Source organism: Gambusia affinis, linkage group LG13, assembly GCF_019740435.1.
Source record: "Gambusia affinis linkage group LG13, SWU_Gaff_1.0, whole genome shotgun sequence".
Lineage (NCBI taxonomy): Eukaryota > Metazoa > Chordata > Actinopteri > Cyprinodontiformes > Poeciliidae > Gambusia > Gambusia affinis.
In genome coordinates, this window is record NC_057880.1 from 26,215,389 (window position 1) to 26,231,554 (window position 16,166).

General features: G+C 40.8%; 1 protein-coding gene across 2 annotated transcripts in view; it reads right to left on the reverse strand.

Moving 5' to 3' along the window:
* cdh23 (cadherin-related 23) overlaps positions 1 to 16,166 on the reverse strand; it is an 89,909-nt gene that overhangs the window by 59,708 nt on the left and 14,035 nt on the right. For both annotated transcript variants that reach the window (XM_044135914.1, XM_044135915.1), the window contains exons 4-12: positions 12,257 to 12,321; positions 11,557 to 11,794; positions 9,436 to 9,541; positions 9,075 to 9,202; positions 6,083 to 6,155; positions 4,230 to 4,346; positions 3,854 to 3,966; positions 3,421 to 3,528; positions 26 to 209 (exon numbers count right to left, since the gene is read on the reverse strand). In XM_044135914.1, coding sequence (XP_043991849.1) covers positions 26 to 209; positions 3,421 to 3,528; positions 3,854 to 3,966; positions 4,230 to 4,346; positions 6,083 to 6,155; positions 9,075 to 9,202; positions 9,436 to 9,541; positions 11,557 to 11,794; positions 12,257 to 12,321 — 1,132 coding nt within the window. The remainder of the gene's footprint in view (positions 1 to 25; positions 210 to 3,420; positions 3,529 to 3,853; positions 3,967 to 4,229; positions 4,347 to 6,082; positions 6,156 to 9,074; positions 9,203 to 9,435; positions 9,542 to 11,556; positions 11,795 to 12,256; positions 12,322 to 16,166) is intronic.

The window sequence follows — 16,166 nt, forward strand, 5'->3', positions numbered from 1 at the left end:
GCAGAGATGTAGGGAAAGAACTCACGGTCGACAGCAGACACAATGATGGTCCTCATCAGCTCCGTGTCTCTGGTGCTTTCCCGGTCCAGAGTGACGCCGCTGGTCCGGATCTTCCCGGTTCTGCTGTCGATGGTGTAGAAGGGGTTTGCAGGACTGATGCTGTACACCACTGTCCCGTTTTCCCCATTATCTGGATCCACTGCCAACACCTTTAGTGTGGGGAAAGAGCAAAAGGTACATGAAGCTTTTTGAACAGGAATGATTTATGACAAGAAAATGGAAGGAGAGAAAAAAAGAGGAAACAAAGCAAAGAGGAGTAAGAGAAACTGAAAGAGTATTGATAAAACAGCATCCAGTCCGCTGTGCATCTTCACACAAAGCCTCATTACCAACCAGACCTTCACATTATGTCCCATTTCAGCCACAGACTTCCTGTTGATATGTCACTAATACAATTCAGCAAAGTGCTGAATACTTGTGAAGCAGAAGGAAAATGACTTGAATGGTTTTCAAACTTTTTTAGAAAAAAGAAACTGAAGGCTTTAGCTTGTTGCCCACTGAGTCAACACCTTTAAGTCCAGTTACAGTCAGAAGTTCGATTGGGAACCAACATTGCAGCATTTGTTCGATTTTCAGTTGGTGTTGTTCTTTTTCACACTGCACCGTGTCAAACAGACCAAATCGTTTGAAAACCTGTTCCCCTCCTTACCTGTGGGGGCGCTGCACCAAGAACAACTGAAGGAAACAACATAAAACCTCTGAAGAAGACATTGAGCACAGTTTTTTAAAGAAAAATGGAATGGTGTCAGATTTTAGCATTTGGAGAATTTCCCGTTTCTCTTTGGCTGAAGACCACGAACTAGCTAGCGCTAGACACACTTGTTTCTTTTGGTTGTATTTACCCAGAATGCCATGGGTAATACAACCTTACGGAGCAGCTTTTAGAGACCGCTTTAAAAACTCTTCCTGCTTTTGGAGCGTTCTCTGGTCTCCATAAGAGCTCAAACCGCAGCAGAGTTCACTTCAACCAGGCTGAGGTTAGGTTCTAAATTGCAAACTCTGGTCCTCTTAGCCGTTAGGAGGACCAGAGTTTGCAATTTTTGGGCTGCTTCAGAGTTCAACTGCGCATCCACACCTCCCCAAACGAACCGAACTTTCCAGACGAACTAGAATTTGTCAGGCTTCCAAACACTTCAGATGTCTCATCTTTGCAATTGTACATGATTAAGTTGAGGTACAACACACAATCCCACAAAATGCATGGATGTCTGTGGTTGTGATATGAAAGTTCATTTCCTGTAACTTCCAGATGCTGTAACTCAGCCAGCTCAAAGAAAAGTGGCTGCAGTTTTTTTCTGACATGCGATTGTGATGGATGATCCGAGTGAGGAGCCTGAAGCCGAGCTAAAACACTGGCTGCTTTTTAAAGAGCCGATCAATTATTCAGAGTGCTGACTAAAATTGCTGGAAAATGGTTAATTGGTCATTAGAGGAACAAAGGCTTTTGTGAGCGTTTAATTATTAAGATGACATGTTAGGCTGGCAACTCTAAGACTCATTGATTAGCAAATACACAGACGAGGAAGGTGAAAAAATAGTGGAGAAATGTCTGGATGAGCTGTAATCGATAACGGTCTGAGCAAAAACATTCAGAGATTCTGAGGAAATTTACATTTGACCGGCTGCTCAAATCTGTTCTGGTGGGAGAGAGAAGGAGAACGGGTTTAGTAGTAGATGTTGGAGCTGAGTGTAAGAGGCTAAAAGCTGATAGTGGGGAGAGGAGAGATTTGAGTGGGTTGATCCTTGGACTGGGCACAGCCGCCAAATTCATCGGCTCACTGGACACCTCCACAAGGAATCAGCAGGTGGCTTCCAGTCGCCATAGAAACACTGGATGGACCCGGGCTACACTGGGGCCAATTACTGAACTGTGAGCCTGGATGGTCAAATTCATTGAAAGTGTACAGAGGGGCAATAGTTTCACATAGAGTATGCATTGCATCGCTGGATGCACCGTGAATGAAGTCAACTGAGGAACAGATCCAACAAAGTGGAAAAAGCAGCATCGTTTTGACGGAGAGGAGTCCGTCGCCTTCATTTGATTTTCCCCAACACTTCTTCGTTTCACTCTCTGCTCCACAAGACGGCTCCTCATCTTCTCACTTCCTCTTCTGCCTGGAAGCTGAATAGTTTGTTATGCATATAACTACAGGCTACACTTTAATTAGCAATCAGACTCCTTTAATTACACTCAGTGACGCCTCCTTAATTAATGGACAATCAGGACTTAATTACAAACAACACACTGCCAAAGACACCAACAGGACAGGGAGAGAGTTTGGGGTAATAGTGGAGTTCACTCGACCTAAACTGCTCCGGATATTAGTCTATCAGTACGGGACGCCGACTCCTCCCTCCTTCCTAAGTTACAGTAAAACTTCAAGAATATATTTTTCTTTTCTAATAAGCAGCCTTAAATATTTGACCTCACTGCTGTTTTTTATGTGCAATCTGTACTTGAAAACCTTCAAAGGGTTTTTTAGTGGAGTCCGGATGTTCTGGGGCAGTTATGTTAAAGAATTAGGAAGCCCAGATATTCAGCTCTTTTTAAAGAAATGTTTTTATATTGACGTCTTCCTCCATTTCTGGAAAAAAAATATTTTATTGACCTTAAACAACAAAAATGTACATAGTTAGTGCTTTGTGCTTCAGCTGAAGTAACTCCAGTAAGATGCTTGTTGTAGCCGTCGGCCATCTTGGAATGTTACAGGAACGTACTGTCGTCTTTAGAGGCCTATCTGATTCTTGTATTTCTAGAATTGTGGTGCTGATGGTGGCAACATGTTGGAGTAACTCTTCAATGTTGGTTCTGACTGGTTGGCTTTGACTTAGCTGTTGCATGTTATTTCCTCTGTTTCTGGTTCTGGATGCTGTGTATCTGCAGAGTTTTGCTCTTACTTTTCTCCTTTCAGACAGCTGCTATAACAGTGACAAGATATTGCTTTTACAGAGACTGAAATGACTTTTCTCCTCAGGGTGTCTGGACTCAGTCTTATAGAAATGGTGAGGAGATGCTTCAGCTGGGGGAAGCTTAAAGCAGAGCTCCTGTTTAATGCTTTTCTAGACCCAGGGCACGGGGAGGGGACCAAGAGAAAAACCCCAAACTCACTAAAAGAACTCTAAATTCTTTCCTGGGATCCTTGCTTGGGACACAAAAGTTTGTAATTTTCTTTCCCTGTTGCTTCAAGTGGAAGACATTACAGACAGATGAAGGTTAGGCATGTGAATCATTGTTGTCTTTGACTTACTAGTAACTAATTATAAAACATGAGGACAAAATAAAATATTTTTTGTTGTTGTTTACCACTATTGCTATGAATACCTGGGTGGTACAGTAAGGTGAGGGTCGGATGGACTCACAGAGATAACGTCAGTGTTGATTGGACTCATCTCCACAACGTTGGCTTCATACGGCTCGTCTCGCCACGTTGGGGCGTTGTCGTTGATGTCAAGGATGGTGATGTTCACCTAAATCAGGGTGGAAAGGAGATTGCACAATCTTCTTCAAATCATGATATCCAACACAAATATACTTGTATTAAAAACACAGGACTCTGGTGAAAATCTTGCATCAACTCATCAGGGACATGAAGGTTATATCAGAGTTGAGTTTTCCTTCATTTATACTAGTTAATATTTTGACTCAAATGTTTGAAAATTTGGCAGTTTTATCATAACGTAGGCAGCCTTTTGACCAAAAGGCAAAAATAAGTAAACCAATGAAATACTGAAACAAAAACAAGACTTTGCTAAGACAATTTGTTCATTTAGAAGAGGAGTGTAAGGTTGTTACAGTGGCAATGCCTGTCTTCTGCTGAGGCCCGACTCCTCCATCCACAGCTCTCACTATCAGGATGTACTCTGACTTCTGCTCTCGGTCCAGCAGGGCTGTGGTTGTGATCTCTCCTGAAACAGGAAAAAAAACAGCAGAAAACACTCATACCGCCAACATTACAGCAACAGAGCATTTCAGGATAAACCGAGAAGTAATAAAGAGTGAAAACATTCACAGACGAGTGGTCAGGCCATTCACAACGCAGACAAACAACACAAAGTAAACGTCTCGAGTAAAAGCTGATCTAAACAGACTTAGGCAGGTAGAAAGTCCACATATTAGTTATTATGAGGTGACAGAAGCAAACTGTACTAAAATGCACAGACCAACATACCTGAGCGTGAGTTAAGACGAAACTGAGAGGAACCTTCCAGGGAGTAGATGAGAGAGGCCTGGCCAAACTCCCGCGAGGCGTCCAGATCAGTTGCATTTACAACCAGCACTGTTGCCCCTTTGTAAAATGAATAATGTGGAAGAGAGACACAAAGAAAGTTACAACTCATTGTATGAGAAGAGATGTTGTTGAGTGCAGTTAAAGAGGAAACAATCAGAGAAAGACAAGCTGCAGAGAGAGTTTGCAACAACGCTGGTAGAGCTAATTTCCTCACCACCCCATCCACAGTGACACTGATGGCATGGCAGTGAGTGGGTTTATGGATTAGTGGATTATTAGACTGTTATTTGGCACAGAGCTGATCAATAGCTAGGCTGGTAAGGGGATGAGATGCTTGCCAGAGCCGCAGGGCAAGCCCTAAGCTCTGTCTAGAAGAGTCAGCTACCTCAGGGCCAAATACTGCTCTAAACCTCAGCGTTCCTTCAAACCGCTCAAAGAAGTGCTCCACTAAATAGTGTGCGAAACATAAAGCATGGTCAGCGTCTGCTGCAGCTAAAAGAGAGAGAAAGGGGCGGTCAAATATCCCATTTTCCTCTTGCGACTGGAAACTAATCTATTGTCTGGGAAGAAAAGAGGCTTCACATGCATGAGAATGAGCACAGCAGCTAGCGATTTCCCTGGAGGAGCCAATATCCCACATTCTGAGAGAGTATTTCCAAACAGTATTGAAACAAAACACAGACGCCACAGGTTAGAGAATAAAGACATATTAAAACATGACGCACCTGAAGCTGCAGAAAAAATATCCAAAATAACTCAAAGCTCTTGGTTGAATATGCAAATACACTTAACTTGAGAGATGTGTTTGTTGTACAACCCTCAAATCTAATTGGAGACATTTGCATTTACAGCATAAAAACAGTGTTAAGCCTGTAAGAAACTGAGCTGATTTCAAGTTAACAGGCAGTTTAAAAACAGGCATTCTTTGAACAAAGAGCACATTTCATTTAATTTTCCCAATTCACCAACTTCTGGATAACACTGATCCGCACACGTCTGCCTGACAGGTAGAGTTAAGCATCTAAATATTGTCTTACATCTGAGGTGAATTCATTACTGCCACATGTGAAGCCTAAATTATCTACAGAATAAGTTTCTGCAGTCCTGGTGCAGCAAACGGAAAGCCAACTCATTTGGGGTTCATCTACATCTGATATCACTGCTTAACTTAAAACATACATATCTTTTAATTGATTCTGTCATCAATACAAATTTATTAAAACAGAAAAGCTTTATGTTATTGTGTCAGATACATTGGGCACCAGGTATTAGGGTAAGATAAGTATCACAACCACCCATGAAAAGTTAAAATGAGCTCTTAACAGCCAATTGCAACAGTTTCAACATCAAGTATCACGTAATATGCATTAATACGCTTAACCATTTAATGCTACCACACATGCTAACATCGATGGTCTTCCTCATTTCGGCTCATGGTGGTTAAATTAATGAGACCAGCTGTAGTGAGACAGTGTTAAAACTTTAAAAAAAAGTTTGTGGGTGTAATTAAAAGATTGCAAAAAATAAATAAATTGATTAAAGGGTTTCTATTTTTGTGCTAAAAGTGACGAGAGGTAGTTAGCCTTCAATTAGCACGTGGCTAACTAGAAATCATTTTATTCCTTCTTCCAGTTCTTTTTTTAGCAGGAAAACAGATACTTTCAAAACTAAAAAAGTAGGAGATGTTTCATTGCTGTTAAGTCTTGAAAGAGTGGAATGTTTCAACATTTGAATGGTTGAAACAGTTTTAGGCTAAAATGCATGAAGAAAACACACCTACACACCAAACTCACCAGCATTAAGGTTCTCTGGGATTTTCATGATGTAAGACGGTTTGCTGAACTCAGGTGGATTATCATTTTCATCCTGCAGGTGGGAATGAGCATAAACAACAGTTCATTTTGATGCACTAAACAGCGGGAGAAACTCAAAAAAACTAGTTGCAGTTTCCACTGTGACTTGGGATTTAACTTAACATCTGTGGGAATTAAGTCAAGAAAAGTAGGAAAAGGTTTTACAATCAGTGTCTTAGTTGAAAGTCAGGCTCTAAACAAAAAATGTTGAAGCAGAAGATGACATTTAAGTACGGTTAATGAGCTCGATGTTATCTTTAGGTAAATATTTCAATGATCTCTATGAACAGCAGACCACAAGGTGAAGATCATCAGGATTAGGAGACGCTGCTGGAACCAGGCCCCTGGGTTAAGATTTGACTCATCATGCTTGACTGGGTTCAGACTGAAAAAGGTAGATGGTATAGGTATAATGGCAAAGACTCTGAGGAGAGAAACGTCAAGTGGCATGTAAGCCAGGTTGTAGCAAGGGTCTAACCATGCTAATTCCCTGCAGCGTAATCTGGCTTTTGGAAGACAGAGACATACTTTGCTGGGCTTCCTGATGTCTCTGTATAGTAGGTATCATCTGGTATCATCTGGGGATGCCTGGTGTTACTTGGGGGTGTGACTGGGAGGAATGGCCTCCTTAATCAGGACATATCTTGTTACTGAACTTCTGTCTAAGGCATGGCGTGTCCATAAAAAAACACACCATGATCAAGCACAAGGTAGTTCATAAGTGTTCTTAGAATCAGGCAACCTTCAGAGAAAGGTCAATAAGCAGTTTTGTAACCATAACATCAGAGAGGCAGAAGTCATTTGAGTACCTAGTGGTAGAGAGTTGGCTCTGGTAGCAGAGTAAACCTGACAGACCCAAACAAGAAGTGATGTGAACTGGGATCATTTGGAAGACGACTCTGTTGAGGAGATCTTCAATGTCCAAGGAAGGCCGGAGACATGCTTACTGAACGGGTCATGTTTAAAACCTCCATCACAGATGCAACTTCCAGAAATTGTAACATAAAGGTCACAATAGATTGCTACAGTGGCAACAAAGATGATGCAGGGTCAAGAATGAGGCTTTAGGTCAAGAATCAGTGGAGAAGTTGAAGTACAGTGTCTTGTTCACGACCGATGGGACGGAGTAGCAGATCACAGTTAGCTGGGCTGCACAGTGGCACAGTTGGTAGCACTGCTGCCTTGCAGAAAGAAGGTCCTGGTTAGATTCCTGTGCATGTGTGGGTTCTAACCGGGTACCATCCCAAAACATGACTGTCAGGTTAAATAGTCTCTAAATTCTCCTTAGAAGTGAGGGTGTGTGTTGGTCAGTTCATTCTAGTGGATCCCAGTGTGTCTAGTGAGAGAGATGTACAGTACGGGGTTCCTCCTGGACCTGTTACTCTTCATCTTGGATAAGCAGAAGAGAATGAATAAATGGTTGGATATATAAATTGATGCTTACGGTGGTGAATTTGAAAAGTAATAACTTAGTTTGTAATAAAATTAAAATTAAAGGGATGAAATGACAGATAAATTCCTTTAATATGGAACAACAGCTGCCTTAAAACAGCTTCAGTAAGAGCATTTAAATGTCTCACAACCTCCCACTCATGAATAAGACTCCATTTCACACCAGCATTTCCAGTTGTCTGGCTATTCACAGAGAAGATCCCCACTGCGTGAGCTGCTGAGAAATGTTAACACTTTAACAACAGTCACTGGGACAATTATCCATTTGGGCTCCGAGTTACACTGGTGCAAAGCTTTGTGTGAGTGTGATGCTGCCAGCTGCTGATAAACCCCTGTGGTGAGAGTCACGACAGAGAGAGACACAGGCAGAGAGACATAGGGGGAACGCCGGATTGTGAACATCTATCCCGACTGGTCTTAGCAGCTTTTCTCCCTCATGCGGGATGCATAGAGGAATTTCTAATGGTCTGTGCATATCAAAGGATATTCATCCATTCTTCTCTGCCGTTTCTCCTTTCATGAATAAAAAGTAAGATGTATAATGGATGTCTTCCATGGGAAATGAGACTGGGGGCCTGGCGACTATGGAGCTCATCTGCTCATTGTGGTTTGATGGCTGCATTTACAGTTTCTAAGCAAAGGTCAATATATGAGTTTTTAATTTAAAAGTCAATAGAAAAAAACAAAGGAAAATAAAAGGTTGTATAATGCTATACCTGAGAAATGATCAGAATAAAACACAGAAGATGATGTGTTACATACACTTATCAGGAAGCTAGGAACGGGTCTTTCCCACAAAACCCACACAAAGTCAAAATTATAGATTTAAATCCAGATATGTAGAGTGAAACCTACTGTTTCACCTCCAGGAGGATTCAGGGTGGCATTTTTTTTTCTTTCTCTTAATTGTGCCACCCTAAATTTATAATGATGTAGTCTGCCCACCCATGTGGAAACTTAGTGTTTCGGTACTCATGGATTCACCTATTAACAGACTGTTTATGTGGATCGTAACTCCAAAACATCTGCGGAAAATTTACCTACTCACAAATTTTTTCCATAAACCATATCTAAAATATTTCAAAGAAAATGTATCTTGGGAAGCTGGCACACCTAGGAACAATGCTACCTGATACGCTATGGGCTGAAGCGCCACTAATTTTCCATGGTGCTGATTGGCTGAACAAATGAACTAGGAAATAAGGAAGACTGTGGATGTTAGCTTCTAGGCCAGTTTCCACTGCTGAGTATTAACACATTTTAAGATATATTTGGTGTTTAAACTAGAACATAAGCAGTGATAAGAATGTCTGGAGGGTCTCAAGTATTTAACGATTCCCTGGTAGTTGTGGTGCCCAAATACCAGGGATTCACTGTGCATGTATTCCCCTAATATTTTTTTGGCAAATATCAACTGGCAACTTACATTGATGGAATGCAGCTTTATTTAATTCACTGACATACTATGTACTGTACTTACTATAACCTCCACTGTGACCGGGACGGTGCTGTTAAGCGGCGGATTTCCTCCATCTTTGGCCATCACTGTCAAATAGATCAACCCCTTGGGAACCATCTCATAGTCGAGAGGGCTGGTCACGCTTATAACTGGGGCAGAAAGAGCAGGAATGGAAAAGGCGCATTTTGTTTCCATTGTTAATTAAACTAAGATGTGAGAAACCCCTGCTGCTTTCAGACAGTTTGAACTATTTTAGAGAAACATTTCCTAGGAAATGTTTCTCTTTTTAAGAGAAAATCAAAAATGTAGAAATTCTTTGACTAAAATAATGTATATTGAGGTTGAACCAAAGAGAAGTTTGCAAAGATAAGAGTAAAAGTACCTGCGTAGCCTTCGACCATGACGATGCTGAAGTATTGAGGGAAAGCTGAAGCTGAAATGATGGTGTACGTCAGGACGTTGTTGGGAGGAGAATCCTCATCAGTGGCCTGCAAGTGAGCAGATGTTAGGGGGGAGTGGTACTTATAACATAATGTCTTAGTTGAAGTTCTAAAAGTAAGACATAAAAAACAAGCTGCAGCACAGCAGATGTTGCGGTACACGATGCTCATCTTTTAATTTAAATGTTTGAACCATATGAAGGATCTAGGTCTGAGCATGAGTCTGCAGCCAGGAAGCTGTCAGTCAACGGTGGCATGTTAGTGGATGGATTAAAGCTGATTCTGGCTATTAGTGGTGCAGACGTCAGTGTTGGATGAACACCAACTGAGCCACGACAAGCCAAGCAGGCAGAGGAAAGATGAAACTGTTTGTTGAAGGACTAATCCGCAGCAGCTTTCACCGCTATGATGACACTGGCTCATTATTGTTGATTTGGCAGGAACTTTAAAATGAGTCCTCCGGCTGTGAGGAGAGTCTACTGGGCCTCACTGGCATCATTAGAAGCTGGACAGGTTGTCAGAAACACTCATTTGTATCTCTGTACAACAGACATATCTCTATGCTTTCATTTAATGCCAGAATGTTGAGTAAGCATTACCTTTCTTCCCCCACAACTTCTTAAGCAGTGGCTTTTCTTGCCAGGCTGTCCTTCTAAATCAATTTTCAACAAACACTTCCACACTAAACAGTTGTTTCCCACTCAAAGGTAAAACGAGTCGGGGGCAGCAAATCAAAACGATGAGGGGAAAAGGAATAGGTATAGGGAAAATGAATGAAAGCAGAACCTCTGCAGTAGGAGGCAAAAACCTCTGAGGCAAGAAGCACAGAGCAGGAAATTCTCTCTTTGCTTTTCTTCCCAGAGCAGTGTGTGAACACTTGTGTGTAAAGCATCTAAGTTCGCTGGCAAACCGCTGACACACACAATTGTATGTCTGACTTCTGTTTTCCTCTTGGGCGACGTATTAATATCAGCAGCGTTCAGAATAATCAAACACAGCGAGCCGAGCGTTGAGACCGGTTCACACGGTGCGCCGTACAATAAGCAAGCCTCAAGGGATGTTTTTCTCTGCTGGGTGCAATCAAAGCAAACGCTGAGCCATTAGTTACAATTGTGCCTGTGTAGCTCTGCCTTTTGTGTGGCATTGACTGATGGCCAACACACTGAAGCTAACTGGTTTCCTTTTTGAAATACAATGCACTTTAACACAGTAGTGCAGGTTTTACAGTGAAACCGGGAAAACAGACGGTAGTGACAACAAGAACTGAAAAAGAAGAATCAATTTGTTGGCATGTGAATTTGATGCATCAGTTTTAATGATGTGCCTGAGTGTAAAATGCAAACAATAGTTTCATTTTCACACACAATTACAAGTTCAGGGTGTTTATTGAATGAAATGTAATATTTTTACCATCTGATATATTTGGATGCCAGTTTTTCATTTCTGAATTAATGAGATAGCACAATGCATCATTACGCCATTTTAAAAGTATTATTTACTGATCTAACAATTCTGACATTAATGCTCCTCCCCAAAGTTTCATAAAGAATAACTGGAATTCCCTGTTGCTCAAAATAATCATTAAAAAAGCAATTTCTCTCTTTAATCACTTTCTGTTTGTTGCTGATGAGAGGACAACTGTGGCCTGATGCCTAAATAGGTGCAAAATGTTTCCTTCTGCTGGACGCTTTGATGTGAAATGTGCAGCATGAATGCGGCGCAGAAACAACGGTTTGTGAATTCTCTCCAAAGTTCTTGGAGCATAAAACAAAAAAAAATAGGAAACATGTTGAGGTCTATTTAACTGAGCAGCATTTCAGTTTGGAATAGGTTAGATAAAACATCTAAACAGCATTTTTATACCTTCATAAATGTTGGTTTTGGCATAAAGGGTTAATACCTGAAAATGGTCACAGGTGTGTGTTTATGAAGCACTTTAAAGCTGCTATAAAGAGAATAGTAATTGGATGTTCTTTTGGACAAAACAACGTTTATGACCAACTCGTATTTTATTATATAAACCAGTCTGTGATTAGTTAGCATGCCTGTTAACGACACCTCACCCTGATCCGCGCCACCGACTGCACCGCCTGCTCGTTCTCTCGCAGTGAACCCACATACGCCTCCTTCTGGAAGAGCGGCGTGTTGTCATTGATGTCCAGCACGTTGATACGGATCCTTCCGGTGGTTTCCTCCCCGCCGCCGTCCCTCGCCAGCACGGTCAGAGTGAAACGCCGCATTAACTCATAGTCCAGGCTGGCCTTCAGAATGACCCTGCCTGTTTCTGCATCCAGTGAAAACCTGCAGGACGACAAACAGCTGACATTAGACAACATCCTCTTTACTTGCAGTTTTTTTTACATCACATCCACCTGTCATTGGCAAGAAACTCCTATTTATCATTTGAACCGATTTTTCAGAAAAGTGTGATTACGCTATATATATAGTTAGGATAAAAAAAGTTTTTATGACCTTATGAAAGATACAAAACTATAACAAAATTTGTCTTACATGTAAAAAATTTATTTTCATTGATTAAAGAAAAATAAACCATTTTGAGAATTTATAGTTCCTCTGTGAGAAATTAAATCTTCCTCTGGATTTAATGAGAAGAGATGTAAAAATAATCAATTCTCAAGCGAACCTGTTTCTAAGAGCGTTTGTCGTTTATTTGTTAACCAGGCCCATAATTACTGAGCAGATTTTATAGCTGTGTGTCTTTGTGAAGTATTTCACATGTGTGTTTAATGTGTTTAATCTCACTGGTCAGGATCGTCGCTGAAATAATAACGGACGATTCCAAAAGGGCCGACGTCTCCATCTGTGGCCTGGAAGGAAAAGATGAGAAAAGACACGGTTTGATCAGTCCTTCTGTTTTTAATGTTAGTTTCTGGCCAACAATTAATTTTTTTAATATTTTTCAGCAAATGGAAAAAAATCTGGACATTAATTCTTTTAAGTCAAAAGCTCCAGAAATGATGCAAAGAAAAGCTAAATTTACATACAGAATTGAAAAGTAGAACATCTCTGAAGAATTTTGAGTTCTTGGTGTAAAAGAAGCCTCTACCTGAGTAGAGTAATTGATCACATCTTGACACTGATCATCATAAATCTGAGAAAATTTCAGCGCATTGAGGCCAGGCCACATTTAACTACTGGATTTTTGCAACACTTAAAATTTTATGTCAAACTGATCGGAACAGCGAGACAGACACAATAACAAGTTGGAAAATCAATTTTCAGCCGGCAAAGTGAACTGCTGTGTCTAGAAATGAAACCTGGAGCTGCAAGAAGGAAGCAATACATCAACTCTGCACCAAGCTACAGTAGAGTTCTTTGGTCAGGAGCTAATCTGAGGTTAAAAAAAAACAAAAAACAGGACATGTGTTCAGAGTTTAAATTACTCCAAGTTTCAGTTCACTGAAAAGTGAGTGTTGGGTTCAGTCTACCAAGGACAAGAAGTTCCCTCAAGATGTTCCCACCAACGGGTCCAGAAGTCTTGGTTTAGGGAGGAGGAGGCTTCAGAGACAACACAGAAATGGTTGCAGGATAATCACACGTTCTTTATGTTTTTTCTTAAAATTTTATACAAAATACAAAATAATAATAAAAAAATAGACCAAAACTTCCAGGGTTCTGCATCTGTTTTAAAAAGTGTTTGAAGTGCAAATAAAGAAACCAGAAAAACTACAAACATACAGAAAGGAGGGAAGAAAGGATTGATGGATGGACAGATGGTTGGATAAATGGACAGACAGACAGCAAATCAAATGGACAGAAATGCAGACAGACATTTCTGTTGATTATTGAGACAAGATGTCTAGAAACACAACAGTTGTCAATACTTTATTTCCCTTTTCCCTGGAAAGAGCCTGGAAAGTTTTGGAACAGATCTAATTCTCCATAACATCCTGACTTTATGATCAGAAAGTGTTTGTGTGACTGATCCGCCTGCAGCGCTACACTGTCTGCTGCTGAAGATGTCATTATGTCACATCCCAAAAGGAACAAGATGCCGATCTTGATTCTTAGCAACAACGGAGATTATTGTTTTTTTAGCTTATAAAATATTAATGTGTTATTAGAAGAGAGATGCAGCACAATATTCATTTTTAAGCATGTTGCTCATCATATTTCAATGAAAGAAGCTGAAATAAATTAGTGAATCGTACATTTCTGCATTGAAAACTTCACAACGTGGCTCCATTCAGGCTTCCTTTGATCCATGTTGAAAAGTCCTGATCTCATAATTTTTTAATACACAGCAACTTAAAGACTTTTAAAAGAACTAACACGTTCAGTGGTAAGTATAGAACTATGTAAGGTTGATACCTCAATTAAAGCTGAATAAGGAATATGCTGCTGTCTTTTTTTGATTCTGCTATTCCTCTGCATACATTTGAGTCTGGTGTGGCTCTGCATAACATGATCTGTCACGACTGTGTTTTGCCTCTTTTCTTAAATTTCTCACTCCAACAGCTGTCTGCGACTGTACGATAAAACATGAAAGCCTCGCTTCACTTTCTGGAGGTGTTGATTGGATTAAGTCTGATGGGAAAAGTGATACATTCTTGCCCACAAAACCCACCGCTGCCATGCGAACAGCAACAACTCCTGTCATACGTTTTGCAGATGAAAGAGGTGACAGAAAAATGCCGCGTAAAGAGCAGCACTCAGGAATCTGCCACATTAACACAATTTGTCTCTGCGAACACAAACATTCCCGTGTGCAGGCTGCATGCGCGCGGGCCGCAGTGACGCTGCTGATGGATCGCAGCATGGGAGCCTGTGGTAATAGAGTTTCACTTCAGTGGCTCTGCAGCCGGTTGAGGGGCCAAACCTGAACGTGTCTGCTGTCCCCTCTGCAGAGCACAGTGCTGGTCACGGTGATTCAGAGGCGGACCGAGAGCGAGTTGAGTCTGGGAGTGGAGCGCTCGCTCTCTGTGGGCCTGAGCTCCAGGATGAGAGAGAATGTATGGCTGCACTGTCATGGGTTTGAAGGAACATCTGTGCATTTGCATTTTTGATTGTTTTTGTAAATTTGTCAGTGAATGGTTAAGTAAAATATTCATCTTTCACCAACAACTTTGTTTTTGCTTTTATTTTAATTTTACAGCAAATAGGACCGTGCACATAATGAGAAAGATTATAATTTTAAATGTTAGCATATTAAGGTGTACCTTTTACGTTTTTGCTTTACACAAAATGTAAACAAAAGTTAGAATAGGTCTATGTTCTGTACAAACATTTTCATTATATTTCATGCAGAAAATGATTCCCAGAAAATCAGATTCCACCTCCTTAGTTCTGCTTATTTTGAGTTCTGTTCATAATGAGCTGTTTTAGTGATCTGTCACTTTTATGTAAATAAGCTGTGGTTGGCCACGCCCCCTCAAACTCAAAGTCCAGACCTTAATCCAAAGTAAAGCTTTTGATAGACTTGAAAGGTAACAATCTCTGGTTCTATTTCTGATTGAGCTACTTATCAAAGAACAAGAAAACATTTCAGGTTCTTGACGATAAAAATGTGAAAAAACAACCATTAAAGTTGTGATAGATAAAAAATTTTTTGTTCCAACGGACAATTTAGTACTAGTTGTTTTAGTAACTTTTCCATGTAAGCAATGTTTTTTAATTATGTTTTCATTTGCTTTTCTAATCTTGTATTGTTTTTTAAACCAAAAGTTCAGCAAAGACACATATTACAAATTAGATTGTTTTAATACAAATGAATAAGTTGAAGCTGGTGTTTTTATTGTTTTGTAAATGTACAAAACTTCATGTTGTATGAATATGTTTGCAATGTACAATATGCACAAGAGGTTTTAATATCAAGTCTTTTGAAGACTACACTGAATTCAACAGAGTTCTCCACATTTTTACATCCCATGTTTTTGATTTTTCCTCCATTTTCTTTGTGTAAACTTTGCCTTTTCCTCTGCATCAGAGCGTGCCTGCAGCTCCACTGTCTCCTCTCTACTCTACATATCTCCTTTAGCACACGCTTGCCCCTAAATGCCTCCCCTCCTCCTCCTCTGCTCCCAGGTGACTGACAGGTCCATAAGTGCTCCAGTGATAGCAGCAGGGGTGTTAATGTGACAGCTATCGAAGCGGTGACAGCAGCAGGGTTGAGTGTTGGAGCCGCTGCTGCCTCTACAGTCCAGCCTTTCTCACTGCAGCAGCACACAGACGCAGACTGAGAGCTGGAATGGAGAGAAAGATGATAGCCATCTCCCACCTCCTCCCTCTTCAATCACTCACCGACTCGCTCACTTTCTCCCAACAAACAATCACCATGACAGCGTGGCCCAGTCACTTTGCCAACTGCTTGCCAAAGACTTTCAACTTCAGACACAGAGGGCCTTCATTCAGATGGATGGCTGAGATTGCTATGTGCAGGGATTTGCTGTCACTTCACGCCACGGCCCTGAGTCCAAGACACAAGGGTATTATGCATTTGCCCCTAGTCACCATGGCAGCTTAAAATTTTTATAGTGTGGAAGTTTGAGGTAATGGTAAAGTTAAAGAGGTGGGGTGAAGAGAAAGGGTAAGATTTAATGAGAAAAGGAAAGCTGTGGATATTAAGGCTGGAGACGGTTCCTAATGGTGCTTGTGATCGCCACAATGGGAATCTAAAAGATAATGGTAGCTCAGACAGAAAGGGAGCTGAGAT